The following is a 21794-nucleotide window of genomic DNA, read 5'->3' on the forward strand; positions in this document are numbered from 1 at the left end:
TCTAATTGAGGAACATACCCGCTGTGATGTTTTTCTGTGCGCCCTCTCAGTGACTCCCTTTTGGACACCAGGAAACATCACCTTTGACCCAGCTGATCAGGACACTCGTGGAATCCCCAGTGATTAACTAGTGACTTACTCTCTGGATCACATGCCGTTGACCATATTTTAAGGGAGTTGCACGGATTCCTCACTTTATAGCTGTTGCTAAGAATAGCTATATTTACAACTTGATGATGACAAGTCGACTCAATTACAACGCTTATTTTACTTTTTGTAATTACGAAGCCTACCATGAGCATTTCAGGAAATATTTCGTGTAGAACAGTCATTCATGTCAGTGCACATAGCCTACCCAAAATCAGACCCATTATGGACAGGCAAGCTCATTAAAACTGCAGTTATTATTTCCATTATTCAAGGTAATAAATAGTTCACACAGGTAGGGGTACTATTAAGCCTACTGTTTCTGTCACAATGCCCACATTATGTTTTGCGCCAATCGATAAATATAGCACAAGTAGCCCTTGCAATCTTTCTATTGTTAGATGGAACGCCGGCGCGCGCACGGACTGACACGCAGTGTTTCCAACCTCAGCAAAACTTTCTGGTCTACTTATCGCTCCAACACCTTTTTCAGGTAGGCTACTACCGTCATAATACCACACAAAACGGAAATTTCAAAACTGTGGCGAGGCCCAATCTGAGGGACAACATTTAGACCTAAGCCACGACAGATTGCCACGTCGGTCTCTACAGGGGAGCTGGTATTTTAGTAGATGGCTACTGTAGCTATATTTCTTTCAAACAAATGTGCTTAGGCCCTATGATAGATTTTTAGAGGTGTAGAGCTGGAGGTAATTGTTTGGACATAAATAAGCTGTTTTCTTATGCATTTGCACCGGTGTAGACTGGGCAAACAGGCTCACTGAATCAAGGACAGACAGTACAATGAAATGTTTACATTTTCAGTAGCATATTTTTCTTTTCAAAGAAATTAAACCTAAGTACATACCAAATATAATACAAATACAAACATATATATTCATAAATAAACAAAGTGTTCATGTGCAAAAAATATCTCAATGATTTCTGGTTTCCTCTCTCCATACAGTAGGCTACCATGTGTCTACATACATTAAATAAGCATTCGAATTTGCAGTATTAACAAACATGTCTTAAGCAAACTATATCAACCAACATGTCATAGCTTTAGTGCCAAATTACATGCATTTTGAAACATTTTGGGAAATTGACTTTTTTCTATTGGACATTTCATTGCATTGCATTGCAGAATTTCTTTATTAAGGTTTTCTGAAAGCAGAATGCATTTCTGTTCTGTTCATACATGTTTAAAACACATTTTCTCAAATATTTGAATGGCACTAGATGAAAGGACGTCATATTTCCAATAAGAAAATGCAAATTGCATTATAGTCATTTTGCAACAAAACTCTCACATATACATATCCTTATATATTCCTCTGTGCAGAATGTCCGCATTCTCACGCAGAGCAGCGCAGCAGGAACCTGAGTGCAGCCTGCCCATCAGCCAGAGAGCAGCACTGTTTCAAGCAAACACAGCGGAGAGAGGCAACGTCAGGGGTGGCCTCAGAGATCGAGGAGGAACTGGAGAGGCAGGTGGACAAGGAGGTGCAGGAGGAGGAGGAGGAGGAGGAGGTGGGAGAGGAGCAGCAGTCAGGGCAAGAGGAGAAGACGGCCCCTCAGTCTCCTCCTCTCGTCCCTCCTCACAAAAGGAGGAGAGAGGCAACTTTGTGGGTGGAAGAAGGGGTCAAGGAGGTGAAGCAGTTGGTGGACGTGCTGGTGAAGGAGGTCGTGGACAACCCGAAAGACGGGTTGGAACAGGAACAGTGGGCAGGGCAGGGCTGGAAGACAAGCTATCACCCGTCTCCTCCTCTCGTTCTTCCTCTCAAAAGACATTGACATCTCCAAACCCTCTGAACCCACAACCCCAAAACCTCCACCCCGAAACTCCTGCCCTCGCACCTTCAGCTGCCTCATTCTCCTCCTCCGATCCAGAGCTCCACCCATATTCCCTCGCCTCGTACTCCGACGAGCTCTTCACTTCCCTGCGAGGCCTACAGCGGGAGGGGCTTCTGACGGACTGTGAGGTGAATCTCCATGGCAACCTGCTGAGGTTCCACGGAGTGGTGCTCGCAGCTGTGAGTCAACGCGTGGAGGCGTGGCTCCGGGCAGGAAAGGCGGAGCTAGACGCTGGCCTGCGGGAGCTGTCCGGGGGCCGTGTGGCCACTGCGGCGGGGTTCCAGGCGGTGCTGGAGTTCGCGTATGGCGGAGAGGTGATGGCCGGAGCATCAGGATCAGCATCAGGACCAGCGTCAGCATCAGTACCAGCTTCAACTTCTGCGTCAGTTCTGGAGGAGGCGAAGGCTGCTAGCAGGTGTCGTCTTTAAGGCATTGACCTTTCAACAGTAACAGTGTGTGTACTCATTCACTACAGTAGGACACTAGGTAGGGTGTGAATCACATGGCGTTTTTGGTTGTTTGGGTTTGGCGGGGGCTTTTTGAGTCTTCAGGACAGTGGGCAGTCATGGGTAAGTGGTTAGGGCGTCAGACTTGTATCCCAAAGGTTGCCAGTTCGACTCCCGGCCCGCCAGGTTGGTGGGGTTAACCAGTGTTCTCCCCCATCCTCCTCCATGACTGAGGAACCCTGAGCATGGTACCGTCCCGCTGCACTGCTCCCTTGGGGCGCCGTTGGGGGCTGCCCTCTTGCACGGGTGAGGCGTAAATGCAATTTTGTTGTGTGCAGTGTGCAGTGAAAAATTGTGTGCTGTGGAGTGCTGTGTCACAATGACAATGGGGGTTGGAGTTTCCCAGGTGAGACTTCACTTTCAGTGTAAGAGGACATATGAAATGAGCAGGAGAGAGAGAGGCTGGGTGGGCTTAAGGCTTTTGACCCTGGCTGGACTCGAACTTCAGTACCCAAGGGTATGGAAGCCCCAGTTGCATTGTTTTACTTCCAACACAGTACATTGGAGATTGAAGTGAACACATTTTAACAAGTCTGAGCATATTTGGTCTGCATTTTCACCTAGAGTTTACTGTTCGACTATGAAAAAAGGTGAGATGATAGTTGGAGTGTTAGGGCCAGTGTCAGCTCTGGAGGAGATGAAGGCTGATAGCAGGTGTCGTCTCTACAACAGTCAGTGGTTGTGTCCCAAATGTGTACTCGTTCACTATACAGCCTACAGTAGTGCACTTCATAGGGTGAGAATGGCACTGTTTTGCTCCCTTGGACCAGTGGACTGGTGAGTTCACCCGGGCCCAGGCGAGGGGTCGTTGGGCTAAATTTTGTCCTCTTTACATTTGTATACAGTGAGGTGGGGGCCTTCTCAGATGACTTTGTCCCAGTCCCAGCCGAAGCTGTCAGCAGCCCTGCATACTCTAGTGCACTACAGTGAGGCAGCATGTCTGGAGTAGGTGAGGGCTAGCCAGGCCACGCTCTCGTAGTGACGCAACACCTTCGCCGTTGCTTCTAGTCAGGCCAAGGGCAATACAAATATTGTTTCTGATCTCCAGAGAAATCGGGAACTCCAACCAATTTGTTGGGAAGCAATACACTTTGAGCAGCTCCAGTGGCCCTGGGTAGAGGCGTGTTCAAGGCAATGACATGGTTTAAGCATAGACGCTCTATACTGGGACTAAGAAAATGTTTGGTTTAAACTTCAGCACAGCCTTTTCTGGCCTCGACCAGTAGCAAACTGTGGGAGGCGGTTTAACCAGGCCGTTTGGGAAACGTTATTCGTTATCTTCTTGGTCAGGCCAACATCTCGGTACGAGACTTGAAAGTCCATCATTATCAGGCAAGGTGAGGGCTGCTGTTGTCTCTAAGGTGCTGCCCTATAAGGCAGGGGTGTCAAACTCAAATCCTCTTAGGGCCAAAATGAAAGTCTGGAATAACGTTGCGTGCCAAACTAAAAATTTTCATGCACACACGTAATACTGAAAGTAAAATTTTGCAAACACTCATTTCAATCGATCATGGTAGATCAAATGTGCCTGTCTGTTGCATGCGTGTGAGATGGTACTGAGGCCCAATCAAAATCCTGTGACAAATCAAATTTCATATTAAAGGCAATTATAGGCTGTTATAGAGTCATGTGGGCCATCTGTAACACACAATTGAAATGACCTCGCGGGCCAAATAAAATGACCCCATGGGCCAGATTTGGCCCCCTGGCCTGAGTTTGACATTCCTGGTGTAAGGCATTCATAGGCAAGCGTTTAATTAACCAGTGTGCAACCCCACCCTCTTCTATAATTGAGGTGCAGCAAGCATGCTGTGCCCTTGCCCAGCTCCCATGCTTGTTGGGCTGTCCTGTGCACAGGGGAGGCATTAATGCAATTTCCTTGTGTGAGCTGTGTCCTTTAGTGTATCGAGTCTCAATGACAGTAGAAATTTCACTTTCTACATTGTTTTTTTATGGAACCTGCCCATTGTTTTTTGTGGAACTGTTGTGTGTGTGTGTGTGTGTGTGTGTGTGTGTGTGTGTGTGTGTGTGTGTGTGTGTGTGTGTGTGTGTGTGTGTGTGTGTGTGTGTGTGTGTGTACGTGTGCGTGTGTGTGTGTGTGTCAGATCTACCGGTTCTCATGTTTTTCTCTTGGCAGATATCTAGGGGTTCCACAGTTGGTGGAGATGCTGAAGGGAAGTGGCGCCCCCTGTGGCCCAAAGGACAGAATGCAGTGTCTGCAGGTTATCAGGAGCCTGTGGTTGAACAGAATAGGCTGTGACGTTCACATTCAAACTGCAGATGGAGAAAGAATTCCAGGTGAACAATTACTCTTTCTTTCTTTCCTTCTTTTTTCCTTTCTTTCTTTCTTCCTTTCTTTCTGTCTTCATATGGGAACGGGTGTTCGTATATTTAGGTCACCGCGATCAAAAGGTTTGTGGTTACATTGAGAAAGATCCATTTTGAAATTATTTATTCAGCACTATCAGCCGTTTTTTTACATAGTAAATCTTTTCCAGCACATTGGTGATGTGTACACATGATTTTGCAATAGGAGAAGTATTTTTTATTTTAAAGTCTACTTTGTGGTTGAAAGTCACCTGATTCCTGTTTTAACACTGTTGGAAAAAATACTTGAAGGGGCGTTCTGGATTGACTTAGTGGCCACATTTTTCCTTATTTGTGTATTTGAAAGGGTTTTGTGGTGTTGATGTGGGTTTGAGTTTGGTGATAAGGCATTTTTCCATAACCGGGTGAAGCGGTGATGGGAAAAGACACGGTTCCCCAGAGTAGTTTTCTCTTATCAGTTTTCCCTGTTCTGCAACAAAGTACTGTTAGACATGCTTTGTCTTCCTCTTTTCTACTTTTCTTTTTTTTTTTTTTTGATTTGTTTTTTTTTACTTTCTTTCTCTCCCACACCCCTTTTAAGATACACATAAGAACATACAGTATAAGTTATGCTACGGAAAATTCATACACACTAGTTATGTTGGTCATGCATACAGAGGTGTGAATTCTTGTTTCATGGGTTGCCCCTCTGGTGGCTGAAACATGTAACGACATCAAGTCACGGGAATGCCAAAATATGAATTTTAACAATTTAAGCGTACTGATATTTTAAACGTTTTCATTAAAATACACGCTAGTATGAAATTACCATGAATCTTATTATATTTTTGTAACACATTAATATTCCAACTATATATTTGCCCTCCCCTGATGCAAAAGTCAAACTCCGCTTAGCTCATACACACTCACACACACAAACGGACAGTGCAGACCCTAAAGAGAGAAGACCTGTCATCCTGAAGCGGTTGTAACAGTGGTAAAAAAATAGATATCCTAAAAGTACAGTTGTTACGCTATTCCTAGAGGGAAAAGGTTGTTCCATAAGCACATATGTTTGTGGTTATAGGAAATTAAACGTACCGACTGGACTAAGGACACCATCAGCAATGCCCGTGTCTGTGGCCACTTTATGTGAAGTTATTGTAACCATCCATCTTCTTATTTCGGAAAAAAACACCTGGCTTGTTTCTTTACAAATTTGTGATGCATGGTCGATTCTGCTCCAACAATGTGTGCAGCCAAATTACATCATATCTGTGTACAAACAGTAAAGGGGTCTGAGAACTCAGATTATGGTCATTTTTTTAAACCAATGGTACACCATTTAGGACTTAGGTGTAGGAGAGGGGGCTGCGTAACCCCTCGGCGGGCCATCGCCTGCTGTCCCCCTCTTCGGGGTCGCTGCCTGCTGCTGCAGATAAAAGCTTGGATCGAGGGTTTGATTTTCAATCGATCGCAGCGTTGGAGCTGCTCAGCCACGTATGAAACCCTGACCCATACATAGCTATACATAGCCTACATTCCCTCTTTCTCTTTACATCTATTCTCCCCTTATTTTACTGCATTATACTGTGTTGATCTCTGTCTCTCTATCTCTCTCTCTCTCTCTCTCTCTCTCTCTCTCTCTCTCTCTCTCTACATCCCTTCATCTTCTTCCCTCCCCTCATAGCTCACCGTGTGATCCTTGCAGCCGGTGCGGACTACTTCCAGGCACTGTTCTGCGGAGGGTTACGCGAGTGTAATCAGGACGTGGTATGCCTGCGCGGAGTCACCTCCAGTGCACTGCGCCCCCTGCTGGCCTTCCTGTACTGCGGCACTCTGCAGCTGGGCTGGTGCTGTGTGTGGGAGCTGGCAGAGGCAGCGCACCAGTTTCAACTACAGGGTGCGCTGTCACTCTGCTTTTCCTTTCTCACGGTATCAAACCACTTTGTACTACTATACTGTATTATATCCTTTCACATGAACTGCCATGACGAGATACTTTTTCAATACTCTGTTCACAACTTTACTGTTATTCAGTGCCAAGTATTAAATTAAGGTTTCAATTTACTCATTGGTAATGATTAATTTACGAGTAAGATTTTCAGTATTACTAAGCTATGATTGTTGCGGGAGTTTGAAACATAATAGGGTAGCATATCTTTAAATGATTCAAAGTGATGTGATTCAAAGCCTTGTCATAGCTTTTTCTGTCCTTCTAAGGCAAATGTTAAAGGGATTGTTGAAAAAAGAGATCTCACTGTTTCCTGTCTGGATGAAAGGAATATTTAACTACTGGTAATAATAAGTATACTTTACTGTAACTGCACTCCACATTACTTCTCTCTACTACATTCTACTCCACAGAATTGCACTCCACTCCACTCCACTCATATCATTTCCTCTCTTCTCCTTTCCTCTCCTCTGCTCTCCTCTCCTCTGCTCTGCTCTGCTCTCCTCTCCTCTCCTCTCCTCTGCTCTCCTCTCCTCTCCTCTCCTCTCCTCGCCTCTCCTCTCCTCCATTCCATTCTCTTCCTACTCTTCTTTATCTCTACTGTAATGCACTGCGCTGTACTTTACTCCACGTCTCCCTCCACTCAACTCCTCCCTCCTCTCTCCTCTCCACCCCACTCCACTACACTTCACAACTTTTCTCTCCTCTCTCCTCTTCTCTCCACGTCCCCACGTCCCCACGTCCCCACGTCTCCTCTCCTCCCCTCTCCTCTCCTCTCCTCTCCTCTCCTCTCCTCTCCTCTCCTCCACTCCACTCCACTACACTTCACAACTTTTCTCTCCTCTCTCCTCATCTGTCACATTAATATACTTCTCTCTACTACATGCTACTCCGACAGAATTCCACTCCACTCCACTCCACTCATATCCTCTGCTCCCCTCCCCTCCCGTCCCCTCCCATCTCCTCTCCTCCCGTCTCCTCTCCTCTCCTCTCCTCTCCTCATCCCTCTTTCCTCTCTCCTCTCCTCTCCTCTCCTCTCCTCTCATCTCATCTCATCTCATCTCATCTCCTCCCCTCTCCTCCCCTCTCCTCTCCTCTCCTCTCCTCCCCCCTCCATCTCTATCCCCCAGGAGCGTATGGACCCCAGCTCCTGTCTGGACGTGCTGGCCCTGGCTGAGGCCTATGGGTTGTCAGAGCTCCAGGAGGCTGCCGAGCGCTACATCCTGGCCCACTTCCAGAGCGTGGCCGAGGGGGAGAAGTTCAGGGACCTACCCTGCGCCCAGCTGGAGAGGCTGCTGGGGAGAGATGCCCTTAGTGTGGAGAGTGAGGTCAGTGGGGTGTGGGGGTGGGCAATAATACACACGTGGTGGCTGCTATGGTGGTAGAGCCAGAGAATTTACTGTAAATCTAAACTATTTTTTAAACTAGTCTCTCTCTCTCTCTCTCTCTCTCTCTCTCTCTCTCTCTCTCTCTCTCTCTCGCTCTCTCTCTCTCTCTCTTTCTCCACCTATCCGCCTCCCTCTTTTCTCCTGGCTAGATAGTGGTGTTTCGAGCGGTGTTGTGCTGGATAGAGGAGGAGCGCGAGCGGAGGCTTCCCCAGCTACCGGGTCTGCTGGGGACGGTGCGCCTCCCCCTCATGTCCCCCTCCGAGCTGCAGGAGGTGCGGCGCTGTAGCCTCCTCAGGCAGAGCCGCGGGGGGAGAGCGGTCCTGGAGGAGGTGCTGGGTTTGCTGGAGGGCAACGGCACAGCCACAACAGACTGCCCACCGCGCACTGCAAACCAGGTGAAACACACACACACACACACACACACACACACACACACACACACACACACACACACACACACACACACACACACACACACACACACACACACACACACACACACACACACACACACACACACTCACACAGACACACACACACACACACATTACATTACATTACATTACATTACATTGCATTTGGCAGATGCTTTATAAGCAAAGCGACTTTCAAAAGAGGACATAATCAAAGCCAACATCACTAGCAGATACAAAGTGCACAGGACTTTGTATCTGCTAGTGATGTTGGCTATGATTACGTTTTGAAAGTCGCTTTGGTTATAAAGCGTCTGCCAAATGCAATGTAATGTCACACACACACACACACACACACACACACACACACACACACACACACACACACACACACACACACACACACACACACACACACACACACACACACACACACACACACACACACACACACACACACACAATCACACACATTGCAATTTTTTTTCTCGCCGGGCATGAGGCATCGTTTTCAGGCACTAGTCATCGTAGGTTCGCCACTGGCTGCCCACACATGCATATGCCCACATAACATGACCGCACTGCAGGGGAACCACATACACTCAGTGGACTGGCCAACATGCACCACAAACCCGGTGAGACTCGATAAAGCAGGCACGCACTGGCTGCACACATGCATATACCCACACACAGAAATGTACTGCCCAAACACAAACCACAAACCAGGTGACACTCGATAAAGCAGGCACGCACTGCACAAACACACACATGCATATGCCCACATGACCACACTGCATGAGGAACCACATTCAAACAGTGGCCTGCCCAACACGCACCACAAACCAGGTGTGACTTCACAGGAAGGAAGCTGATAAAGCAGGCACACACAGGCCTATGGACTGCTCAGAGGGTGAGTGAGGACTAGAGTAGTGTTTCTCAATGGGGGCCCCTACAGCCACCAGGGGGCGTTGTTGCAGAGTCCAAGTGGGGCGTTGAAAGAAGGAAACAGCTGAGAGGGGATGTTGCTCAGTTGACATTGGGGGGTATTAGCTCATTTTATTTTTTAATACTAAGGGAGCCATTGGCAGGCTTATGATCTGGTCAAGGGGGCGCTGGGAGGCTTATAAGGTCCAGGCGGCGTTTACCAAAAACGGTTGAATAAACTGAACTAGAGAATGTGGTGGTATACTGGAGGGCAGAGTGTGAATTAATGGTATAAATGTTCTTGCCACTTGGACATGACAGTGTGAGATGGTGACAGGAAACCAATTGGGAGAGAGAGATGGGGAAGATCTGGAAATAACCTTGGTCATTTGACCAGCTGCACGTCACATTTATTTATTTATTTGTAGTTTATTTAGCAGTGCACATTATTACAAACATGACATGGCAAGGCCATGATACAACTTACAGATTTGAATACATAAAAGGTTTGTTGCTAGATAGGTAATTCGCAACCTCAGTCCCTGATCAGGCTACCTATTCTAATAAAACATAGTTCTACAGTTAGGAGAAAAGAAAAGAAAAGAAAAGAAAAGAAAAGAAAAGAAAAGAAAAGAAAAGAAAAGAAAAGAAAAGAAAAGGGACACCCAATGGGGCAGTAAAGCAGGATACATGTTTGAAGAAAATATCATAGTACATCAAGACTCTCTGAGGAGTTTAAGCAGCCCATGCAGAAAACATGCCCCAGGAAGCCAAACTTCCAGATTCTGCAGATTAAATAGAGCCAGAGAGAGTAGAGAGATTATACAGAATCTCTGATAGAGCTGTTGAGCTGCACACACCAAGTCTTCCTTATCAAAGAAACCCTCACACTTCACAAAGTCAGAATTACAATGTGAGTAATTCTCACATTATTGCATTTTCATCAGAAATGGTGACAGCCCATACAACTCAATAATTGTCATTGCATGTGACAGCTATGAAACATTGCATGTTTTAGTAGGCCTATGTAAACCGAAACAGGGAAGTTATGACAAACTCTTTTTGTTAATCAGAGGACACCAGAAGTATTGGTCATATAGACTTCTGTGTAAAGCTGACCGTCACCCTCATTCAGTTGCGTTATATTGTAATTTTCCGAAGTCACTTGATCTATGCCGCCTCCCCATCAAACTCTTGAGCAACTACACACTTTTTCCTCCTAGAATATCATGACTACATGGACAGTGGTCGACAAGAAGACTAAAGCAGTTTTTCATTTCATCAGTCCAAATTAATTTCAGCAGTCCCAAAAACTTGAGAAAGGCCATACGGGCCGAAACGTTGTTTTGTTAATAAATTGCAGCACGATGGACAAGAGTGTGCGGTATCTTCTTCTACAAAACTGATCTTGCACCCGCTACCTGCACCTCGAAACCTCTGGTGTGCGTTGGTTTCCTCCTTCAAAATCAGTCCCAATTAGTCATAATTAGACCGGTTATTGATTCATGAGGAGTAAGAGTAATGTACAGTAAGGGCCTCCGCACATCGGCTCCGACAACGTGTTGAGCACTGCTCTGCAAAAGTTCGATTCCCATTGTTTTCAATAGAACCCCGCACAGTGGCGCCGATGTCCGCAGACATTCGCGAATGTCGGCAAGCGATTGGAGATGAGTTCTATTTTGTCGGAGCCGCCCATTGATTATCCATGCTATGTTCGTGTGAAATTGGGTTTTGGGGGTGAGAATTGTGTCGGAAGCGAAAGTGTTGCGCAGTGCTGACAGAGCCAATGTGCGGAGGCCCTAACACTTTACTTAAAGCCCATTCTATTGTGCATTATGCGCATATTTATAATGTGTTATAATGCGCACTGTTGATATAATACATCATGAAGCATTATGAGTGTAGCCATAATGCATTGTGACTAATTATGATGTGCATAGTCATAATGCATTATAGAATGGGCTTTAAGTTGTCCAATACAACCTATAAGTATTTCTGTTTCCTTCGAATCTTTCTGTCTGTCGACTTCTACAATTCTCTGCAGTTACCATTTACATTTCTTTGTTACCTTCGCCAGAAGGTTATGTTTTGACCGCCGTGTATTTATTTGTGAATATGTTTGTTTGTACTTCGTATAGCTCAGACAAAACTGAGCCGATTTTTATGAAATTTAGTGGGATGATTGGTCATGACCCAAGGAACAATCGATTAGTTTTTGGGAGTGATTGGGTCAAAGGTCAAGGTCAAGGTCACGAAAAGGTCAAAAACTCAGACAAAACTGAGCCGATTTTTTGGAAATTTAGTGGGATGATTGGTCATGACCCAAGGAACAATCGATTACTTTTTGGGAGTGATTGGGTCAAAGGTCAAGGTCACGAAAAGGTCAAAAACTTAAATTTGCGATATCTCGGTTAATTGCCATCCGATTTGCCTGAAACCAGTGCCAAGATGTGCAGAATTCAATTCCCGATCTTCTGATGTGCCACACGTCATGGTGGTGTCAATACGTTTTTTTGCGGTTGGGGGTCAACGGTCAGTGGGGTCAAGACCTTGCGAAATGCACGTTTCTCATCTTAACTCGGTCAATTCTGGACCGATTTTTATGAAAATGACATACAAATTTCATAAATGTGTCCACCACAATCTCCATACTAACACCAAAATTTGGAGAATGTTATGCCCCACACTCTGAAGATGGCCAGAAAAAAATAAGTGGCGTAGGCGAATGTTTGTGCTCTACCGAGTGCCCATTCTAGTTATTTCCTGTTTTCCTCTATTGTACTCCACTATTCCACTATCCCTAGTCATATTGGTCGGCACTAGTGAATACCCTTCTTTCCTCCATTCCTGGATAACCAGTACTCCTACCTTCTCTCTCTCTCTCTCTCTCTCTCTCTCTCTCTCTCTCTCTCTCTCTCTCTCTCTCTCTCTCTCTCTCTCTCTCTCTCTCTCTCACTCACTCACTCACTCACACACACACACACACCTACTCTCAGATTCTGGTTTTGATTTGTTGAGACGGCGGATTCTGCCCTTTCATCACTATATTTAATCCCAGTTTATTTTCTGTCTGTGTGTTACCTCTTTCTTTCTGGTGCTGGCTCTGGTTGGTGGTGGAGACTTTGGTGTGGATGAGGACCTTGTCCGGCAAGAGCCCAACCCCACTCACGGGGGAGGGCGGCCAGCTCCAGCTCCATCTCTCTCTCTCCCCCTCTCTCACCATCTCTCCCTCTATTCTTCTCCCTCCCTTTTCTCTGTGCCAGGTGCTGGTTCTAGTGGGTGGAGACTGTACGGATGTGGACTTTGCCCACTGTGAGCCCAACCTGTGGGTGGCCTACCCGTTTCTTTCTCTTTAATTCCTCTGGTTCTGGTGGATATAGACTGTTGTGGACATCCTCTGGGTGGCTTTCCCTTCATGATTCTGATTCCCTCTCTCTTTCTCTTTCTCCTATTCTCTCTCCGCCCCTTTTCTCTGAGCCAGGTGCTGGTTCTGGTGGGTGGAGACAGCGTGGATGATGACTTTGCCCGGCGCGAGCCCAACCACACCCTGTGGGTGGCCCGCCGGTTCCTGTCCGGACCGGGCCTGATCAGAACCGTGGAGTGGCGTCCTCTGGCCAGGCTGCCGGAGCCGCCGCGCTTCCGCCACTGCGTCTGCGTCCTCCAGAACAAGCTCTATGTCATCGGGGGACGCAAGTACTACGGCTATCTGGATGTGCTCAAGTCGGCGCTTAGGTGAGCAGTATGCCTACTGTTACATTACGCTCTTTGGTGTGTTTTTTTCCCCTTAGCGGCACCTCCAAGGCAGTGTGGTTGGGTTGAGGTTGTTGTACCCAACCGTCAGGCACACCACCCAAACAAGGGTTAGTTGTTTCTACTGTCTATAGCCTCTTACTGCAGACGGGCCCGTCGACGGGCCTATTCATTCTTTACTGGAAAAACTCAACTAAAGTACATCATGATAACACTGCCATGACAAAGCAGAGAGTCTTAAGTAACCGATTACCGTACTTGGTCATTACCATTTCAGAAACAATAAGGTTACAACAGAGGCTCTGTGCTAAGGGGTTAACAACGCCTCTAAGGTAGCGTGCTCAAATAAGGGTTAGGTTTAGGGAAGGATGTTGGTTTGGTACAGCTGTGGCCGTAAGTCAGCTTTCGGTGGCACGGGACGGAAGGTTTTCCCCATTTATTTACCTCTCTAGCTGTATGAAGAATTGTCTGAATTGAATTTTCTATCTTCTACATTCTGTCTTCCCTCTGCCTCTCTCTATCTCTCACTATCTCCTCTTGTCACTGACTAAGTTAGAGTAACAATGGAGTTTTAGTTTGACAGGATGTTGGTCATATCCAATTGCCCGGGTGAGTTCTATTGCACAAGGTTATGAATAAGACAAGGGCCAGGTCAGAGAGGTCAAGAGGACGATACATTTTGGCAAGTTGCAGTGAAAGGAAATGGACAAACATAAAATTTCCTGATGGCCGGGTTACAGCAAAATATCTGATCAGAATTATTGTTTTTTTTTAAATATGTGTTTTTTTGGGGGGGAATTGACATTACCATTTTTATTGAACAGCAGAGGAAGTTGCTTCTTGAGAAATGATCGAGAGTGTAAGAACATCTAAGGACACTTTTGCTGTCACACAGGAAGTGAACATGTTTTTTTTAGTCATCTCGTGCAGTGACAGATTGCTTAACTATTGTGTCAATGTCAGATGTCTGTGTACAGTAGTGACACTTTATCATGTAGGCTATAAGAAGCACAAAGCACATCTAGCACACTCTAAACATAAATATACTCACCACATAAATGTACTCCTCTTCTTTAAGACCTGTCCACTTCAGGACATGCATTTTACAGAGCTACTGTAAATGTATTTTATGTCTTTTTGTAAACTGATTTATTCTAATCCTTTTTGTAAGTTTTATATGTTCATGTTTTACATACAGTACAGTCAGGTTTCTATTTTCCTAAAGACTATTGTATAAATGTAGCCTAATCCTTTACAGCATTATACAGCTATTACATTGCATTACATTACATTTATCCAAAGTGACTTACAGTTATTACAGGGTATAGGAGTTACATGCCAATTTGGGGTTAGGTGCCTTACTCAAGGCCCCTTCAGCCATGGCTGGAGAGGTGTAGGGAGAGGTAAGGGTGGGATTCAAACCTCCAACTCCCTAACCAGTACACCACAGTTGCCCCAATACACCACGGTGGCCCCAGCAAGGCTTTTGAATAACGCTTTCATGGTTTCCCCCAGCACTTTATTGCTAAGGTGGCTACCTTAACAAGAAGCAGGTCCCCTGAAAAGATAAAGATTTCATGTTGTGAATGTAATTTCTAAAGTTGCTTAACCAAAACATATATACTTTTAAAAGTTTTATTATCATATTTCAAATGAAACTGCACAGCACAGCATGTCCACTTACTGTATGATGGTGACGTGTCTCTGATGCTGACTAACGCCCCACCACCTTGACTAACAAAAAATCTGCGGGAAACACTAACTTTCTTTGATCTACATAAGGGTGTAATGTAACCGTCATGAGAATGACATGACCCATATCAGGAACAATATTGACACAATATCGATGTTTATGAATGAGGTCCTAATGTGTCATTCGGTTTTAGGAATGACAAATTGACATGACATTCAGAAAACCGAATGACACACATTATGACCACCATCCTCCTGAAATGGGCCATGTCGTTTTCATGATGTTTACTTGACACCCTTACGCAGACCACATCAAAGGAAGCGTTTGGTTTTTCAGACACGTATGACCCAGGTTTGACCCAGGGCAGCGCCTGTGGGAACTTCTTACTGACATGTCTAGACCGATGTGTCTATTTGTCTGTCATCTGTCTATCTGGTTGGCTGGCTTGCTGGCTTGCTGTCTATCTGTCCATCTGTATTGTTGTAAGATACTGTATGTATACATTACATGTATATATATATTAAAATCATTATTTTATATGCATAGTTATATATATATATATATATATGTATATATATATGTAATATTATTTATAGTCTATCTGTCATCTGTCTGTTATTTTATGTTTTAATTATAGTTATATGTATATATATATATATGGTATGTATATATATATATATATATATATATATATATATATGGTATGTATATATATATATATATATATATATAGTAGTTATTTTATATGTACAGGTTTGTATTTATTCATATGTGTACAGGTTTGACCCAGCGCAGGCCGTCTGGGAGCCTCTTCCTGACATGTCCAGTCCAAGGGACTACTTTGCGGCCGCGTGTGTGGACGGCAAAGTGTTCGCCATCGGCGGCAACCTGGATGACACGCACTACCTGGACACGGTGGAGTACTTCACACCAGAGGACAACACCTGGAGGTACGTATTCACTCAGAAACACATTTTCCAAGCGTTTCAATCATTACTGTAGCTTCATTTTCATGTGGTGAATTTACATCAAACATTTTTTGTGTGTAAATAAACTACATAAAGTCTGTGATTTCTTTGTTTGAGTGCAGCTGAAGACACACACACACACACACACACACACACACACACACACACACACACACACACACACACACACACACACACACACACACACACACACACACACACACACACACACACACACACACACACACACAGCAGGGGTTAGATGATTTTAGTGGCATGTGACATGCGGAAGTGGCATGTCAAAGGAAAGCTATGTTTTCAGTTGATGGACACAATTCACTGAGAGGTTATGGTTAGGAATGGGTTTTGATCTAGGCACAGTTCGACATCTTTATAGGTTGGTGGACACACATTTTTCACTGGCTGGTTATTTAGTCAATTAGTTTTTAGTTCATTAGTTTTGGTGTAGCCCAGGGGTGAAAGTAGTTTTAATGTCTTACCAGCGCTACAGATGCTACTGATGCTGTGCACTGCAAATCTATATCCCTGCTTGACTATTTGGGGTAACTTTGAGCTATTCTCTTCATAGGACGCTTGTCTCAAACCACTTGTCTGTGGTGGTATATTTTCCACTTACATAAGTAGCACACATAACTTTTTTCAAATGTGGGTTTTTAGCATGAAACCTATTTTCTTAGCGGTACTGCGCACTGGCTGTAAATTGTATACCGGTGCTGAGCACCTGTGCACACCCGTGTACTTTCACCACAGTTAGACAAATTTACAAACATGGCTTTAGTAGCCGATACTACTAGCCGTAGTAACCAAGAATAGCGCCATGTGTTCGCACTTGGAGTGGCGTGTACCACATGCCACTAATTCATCTAACAGCTTCTCCACACACACAGACACACACACACACACACACACTCATCATGTCACAGCTCAATATCCCTGCTCATTCCAACAGGCTTGCCCATCCCCTGCCCTCTGCGCTATGTGGCCTTGCAGCTGCAGTGTGGGACAACCAGATCTTCCTATCAGGCGGCTGCGACGCCAGCTATCGCTGCCACGCCTCCACGTGGCACTACCACCCCGTCCGTGGCTGCACGGCCCGCGCCCCGATGCTGACCCGCGAGGGCCGAGCGGGCCACGTCATGCTCCCCCTAGTGGGGTTCGATGGTAGTGGTGGTGGTGGTCGAGGAGGACTGGTGGTGGCGGGTGGACTCCATCCCGCCTGTGGCGGGGGATTCGGCGACCAGCTTCAGTGTGAGATCTACAGCCCCGAGCGTAACACCTGGTGCCTTTTCCCCGTGCTGCCCAGACCTCACCTGTCCCCCGCTGCCACGGCGCTGGGGGGCCAGCTGTACCTGCTGGGGGGGTCGTCGGCCGACACGGCGCGGGACACGCAGTGGGTGCACCGGTATGACCCGCGTGAGGGGCGCTGGGACAAGTTGGGGGCCATGCCCAGGCCTTATACCGACCTGTGTGCCTGTGCCCTGCAGCTGCCACAGGGGGTGAAGGGCTGATATAGGCCCTACTGTATATAAGTATGCACATGTACACACAATTCTGGTGCATTTATGTACACACACACAATATCCAGCAGTGCTTGTCGCAGGTGAGTCTGATAAAGCAAACCAAAGTATAGACATGTACATGTATACACAAGTATAGACAGGTGTGTCTGGGCCTAATTGGGCCTATGTACAGTGCAGCTGTGCTTCTTTACATTACCAGTATATATTATGTGCAGTCAGAGTGTATATATGTTTTGATTTATTACCTCAAATCAAATGAAAAATGAAATGAAACAAATTATTTAGTTAAGATCACCAACGACTCTTAGAGGCCCTCATTGCCTTTTGGGTCCAGAATCAGGTCATGGTCAGTCACGGTCAATGAGCGGCTGGGTTTGTGGTGCTGTTGGGTTGCTTCATTGAAATGAAATACTGGTAGCCCTAGCCCAGCTTTTCCTCAAACTGTAGCGCTTTGTATCGGTTCTGTAGCTCAATTTGATGGGTAGGTTAAAAGAACAGGACACTAGTTGCGAATGTGGTCCTTTTTTCAGGGCACCTTTAAGAACAAGGATTCCTGCATTCTGCTGTAATTTGCAAAATCTACATCTACGTCTCACACTAGCAAAGGAGACCACAAGTACAAGTAACTGTAATTAAAAATGTAAGGAGTTGTATGGAAGGTGTATTTAATTCAAATAATGTATTCCTGCATTTTATTTCCTGATTGTGTGTGTGTGTGTGTGTGTGTGTGTGTGTGTGTGTGTGTGTGTGTGTGTGTGTGTGTGTGTGTGTGTGTGTGTGTGTGTGTGTGTGTGTGTGTGTGTGTGTGTGTGTGTGTGTGTGCGCGCATGTGTGTGTGTGTGCGTGCATGCGTGCACACGTGCGTGCACGCATGTTTGTGTGTGCTTTCTTTTTCTTTTCATATTCAGTCCCCTTTTGAATAGGAGCAAAGCAAACATTGTGAAATCTTCAAAGGGTTTTTGTGGCCTTTCAATCTGTTATGAATCATTTTGGATGTTATTACGCCAGCACTTGGTGAAAGAAACTACCTAACTGCAGTAGCGCAAAATAAACAGACAGGTGCAGACAGGTGTATGGACATGAGCCATAGTAGGGTTAATGCCTGAAAAGCTTAATAGCGTACAATTACCAGGAATCAAATGCATTTGTGTGTGTGCGTGTGTGCATGTGTCTTTGTGTGTGTGTGTGCATGCGTGCGTGTGGGCATGTGTCTTTGTGTGTGTGTGTGCATGCGTGCGTGCATGTGTGTGTGTGTGAGTGCATGGTATGAGTGCATGTGTATATGTGTGTGTGCAGACTGCAGCATACACCCAAATGTGTACTTCTGTATTTTTTGCATTACTCAGAATATGATTGTTTCAAAGCAGAATGATAGCATACATGGAAATAATGGGGAGCGTGCGCACAACCACACACAGAGAAAAGGATATTTTTTTGTATGTGTAACTGTGATGTGTATTAGTTTAGGAGTGCAAGTGTGAGTATGTTAACTCATGTCATGAGCGTGTGTGTGTGTGTGTGTGTGTGTGTGTGTGTGTGTGTGTGTGTGTGTGTGTGTGTGTGTGTGTGTGTGTGTGTGTGATTGTGATTGTGTGTGTGTGTGTGTGTGTGTGTGTGTGTGTGTGTGTGTGTGTGTGTGTGTGTGTGTGTGTGTGTGTGTGTGTGTGTGTGTGTGCGTGCGTGCGTTGACGAGTATCCTTCCTCTTTGTGTGATTTCCCCACAATGTCAAACTGCTGAAGTGGTGTGATTGTGAAAGGTAAGCAGCAAGTGTTTGTGATAACCGTCAGTCACAAAGTATCAAAACATCCTGCTGCCATTACAGTTTGTTAAATAATAAATATTTGTTTGGGCTTTCACACCGTTATTATGCAGATAGGATACGAGAGAACCCGGAAGTTAGTGGAGAGTAAGAGATGGAGTAGGATAGGGAGAGAACCTTGGATTGGAATAGAACCCATGTCCCCAGTGTAGGCTAAAGGTATGGTACACATTGTGTTACATTACATTTAGCTGACACTTTTGTCCAAAGCAGGGCTAGCTTAGCCTGGGCGAAAAGCCGACTGTTGACTGTTGACTGTTGGCTGTTGACTCCGTCAATTAGTCTGGCAAAAGCCATGAGGAATCCGTCTCCATGGAGGGTGGTCGATGGTCTGATCTAACTCTATCATTTAAATTAATTGGAGTTCCAAACTCAAATTAAAACCCATATTGTGCTTTATTAGCATGCCTGTTACGATATAGCGTCGCAAAAGCAAACAAATAACAAAACGAAAGTGTGAATTTAGTTACCTTAACCAATCAGTAACGGAGCTCGCTCTCAACTGTTTGCTGATTGGCTAAACACTGAGAGAACCGAGCTCGAGGCTTTTGCCAGACGATGTGCGAGGCCATAATCTTTCGAGTACAGAGGATGGCGTCGCGAGGCTAGGGCTAGCCTGGCCTGGGAGAAAAATTTGACATTTTTTTTACACTTAGACCAGCCCCTCTCTCTGCCCATCTGCCTTTTATGGCTCAGTCCATTGTCTGTCTTACAATGGACCAAAGGGCTGCCCCTTCTAAATGGTGGGCCACTCTCTAAGGGAAAAAAGCAACAACAAAAGAAAACACCAATAAAAGCAACAGCATCAACCCCTGAGGACTGTGGGCCCACCGGGAAAATGTCCTGTATGCCAGATTTACAGATATTACAGGACATTGGTTACAGTCTATAGGTCAATGTGGCTTTTGGTGCCTTTGTCAATGGCGCTTCAGCCATGGTTGTAATGTAAGGTATAGGGAGTGAAAGGATGGAGATTGAACTTGCAACCCTGTGATTTACAGTCCAACTCCCTAACTATTACACTACAGCAGAGGTTCCCAAACTTTTTTCCCTGCGCACCCCCTTGTACATTTCAATGTGGTTTGCGCACCCCCTGAGCGAATATTTTGGTGAGCTGATGGCCGCGCAAGTATGGATACACTGCTCATTCACTGCACATTATGCACAGTTGTTTTGGGGAATCCTCTCTTCCAATAGTCTTGGAACTAAACTACACTTCAGATGGACCCTTCCAGCATATAATGCACCATACTATTAAAATATACTTAATGTTCATTAATGCTACATAAAAATGCACATATCCACCATCGCTCTATTCAGCTCGTGCACCCCCTAATGGCAGGCCGCGCACCCCCAGAGGTGCACGCACCCCAGTTTGGGAAACCCTGCACTACAGCACAGAAATTGAGTGGGAGAGGGAGAGAGGAGATTGGTAAAGGACCTCGGGTCAGAATCGAACCTGGGTCACCAGTGTAATGGTACGGTATGGTAGCGCATTGAGCCAACTGTTACACACTAGAATGTAATATTTTACACTAGTCTAAAGCCTATGCACCCCCCCCCCTTCAAATGTGATCAGGTTTTGAAAACTTTGTTTCATTTTGGTGGTGTGAGAACCTTTTTTTGCATTTTGTGTGAACAGTAGACTAAATTTTGCAGCATTTTGGAAATTAAAAATACAGCAAGTGTAAAGAATGTGTGGCGGCAATTAAAAACACTGTACATTGCTATCAGATTGATAACATGACAAACCGAGACAGAGACCTATGTAGGAATGGAAATAGGGAAGAATATTTGTTTGATCTGTACCAAACTATTTACTATAGTAGTTTTACGATTTGTTCTTCTGGCCTCTGTAAAAACCAACCAGTCCTTTCTCCCTTGACCTCTTTTACATAGAGGGCTTCCTCTGACATATTTGACAGGGGTAAAATATTTGTCAGCAGTGACATCAACTTTGTGCGCTACCAGAGCCATGGAATGTAGGACAACAGTTTATTTGATGTGGTCTACAGTACATAACGGTGTTGAGCACAACCAATCATGAAATGACATTGACACATAGCAGAAATATTCAGGGGTTTACCAACTAAATGTCATCTGTGGGACTTCAATAATTTCTAAACCCTTCCATAAAACCTTAGATTCTATCTCTACCTTTCAAGTTGAAATGTTTGAAACCTAAGAAATTGTAGGTCTGAGGTCTGTCCTTTTTTATGTTCTCATTTTGATTGGATGTTCTTTCTTTCCTGTACATTTGGAAAATGAATTGTAGAGCACATAATTAAGCAAATAAATGTCTTTTTTTTCAGCTTTCCTAAAATCGACTCTTTCTGTCTGTGGCATCTGTCTGTAATATAGTAAGCAACGCCAGGACAGTGCATCAAAAGAGGGTCATAGAAATTTCATCATTGTTTGAAATGGGTAATTTTATTCCAAGAAATATCACACCTTGTTGAAAAAAATCAAACAGGTGTAGACCCACATCACCACTGATGTCATCCTGTGAACATAATATACACTAAA

General features: G+C 45.1%; 1 protein-coding gene across 1 annotated transcript; it reads left to right on the top strand.

Annotated features, from left to right (window-relative positions):
• Positions 1-1658: 1658 nt before the first annotated feature.
• On the top strand, positions 1659-17618 carry LOC134437346 (kelch-like protein 33; the record flags this gene model as incomplete). The annotated part of the gene is made up of 8 exons (XM_063186839.1): positions 1659-2419; positions 4648-4808; positions 6508-6752; positions 7902-8099; positions 8309-8554; positions 12978-13228; positions 15719-15889; positions 16878-17618. Coding segments are annotated over 8 exons (2592 nt in total), but the record flags the coding sequence as incomplete, so codon positions are not given.
• Positions 17619-21794: the final 4176 nt, after the last annotated feature.

Source organism: Engraulis encrasicolus, chromosome 21 (assembly GCF_034702125.1).
Source record: "Engraulis encrasicolus isolate BLACKSEA-1 chromosome 21, IST_EnEncr_1.0, whole genome shotgun sequence".
NCBI lineage: Eukaryota > Metazoa > Chordata > Actinopteri > Clupeiformes > Engraulidae > Engraulis > Engraulis encrasicolus.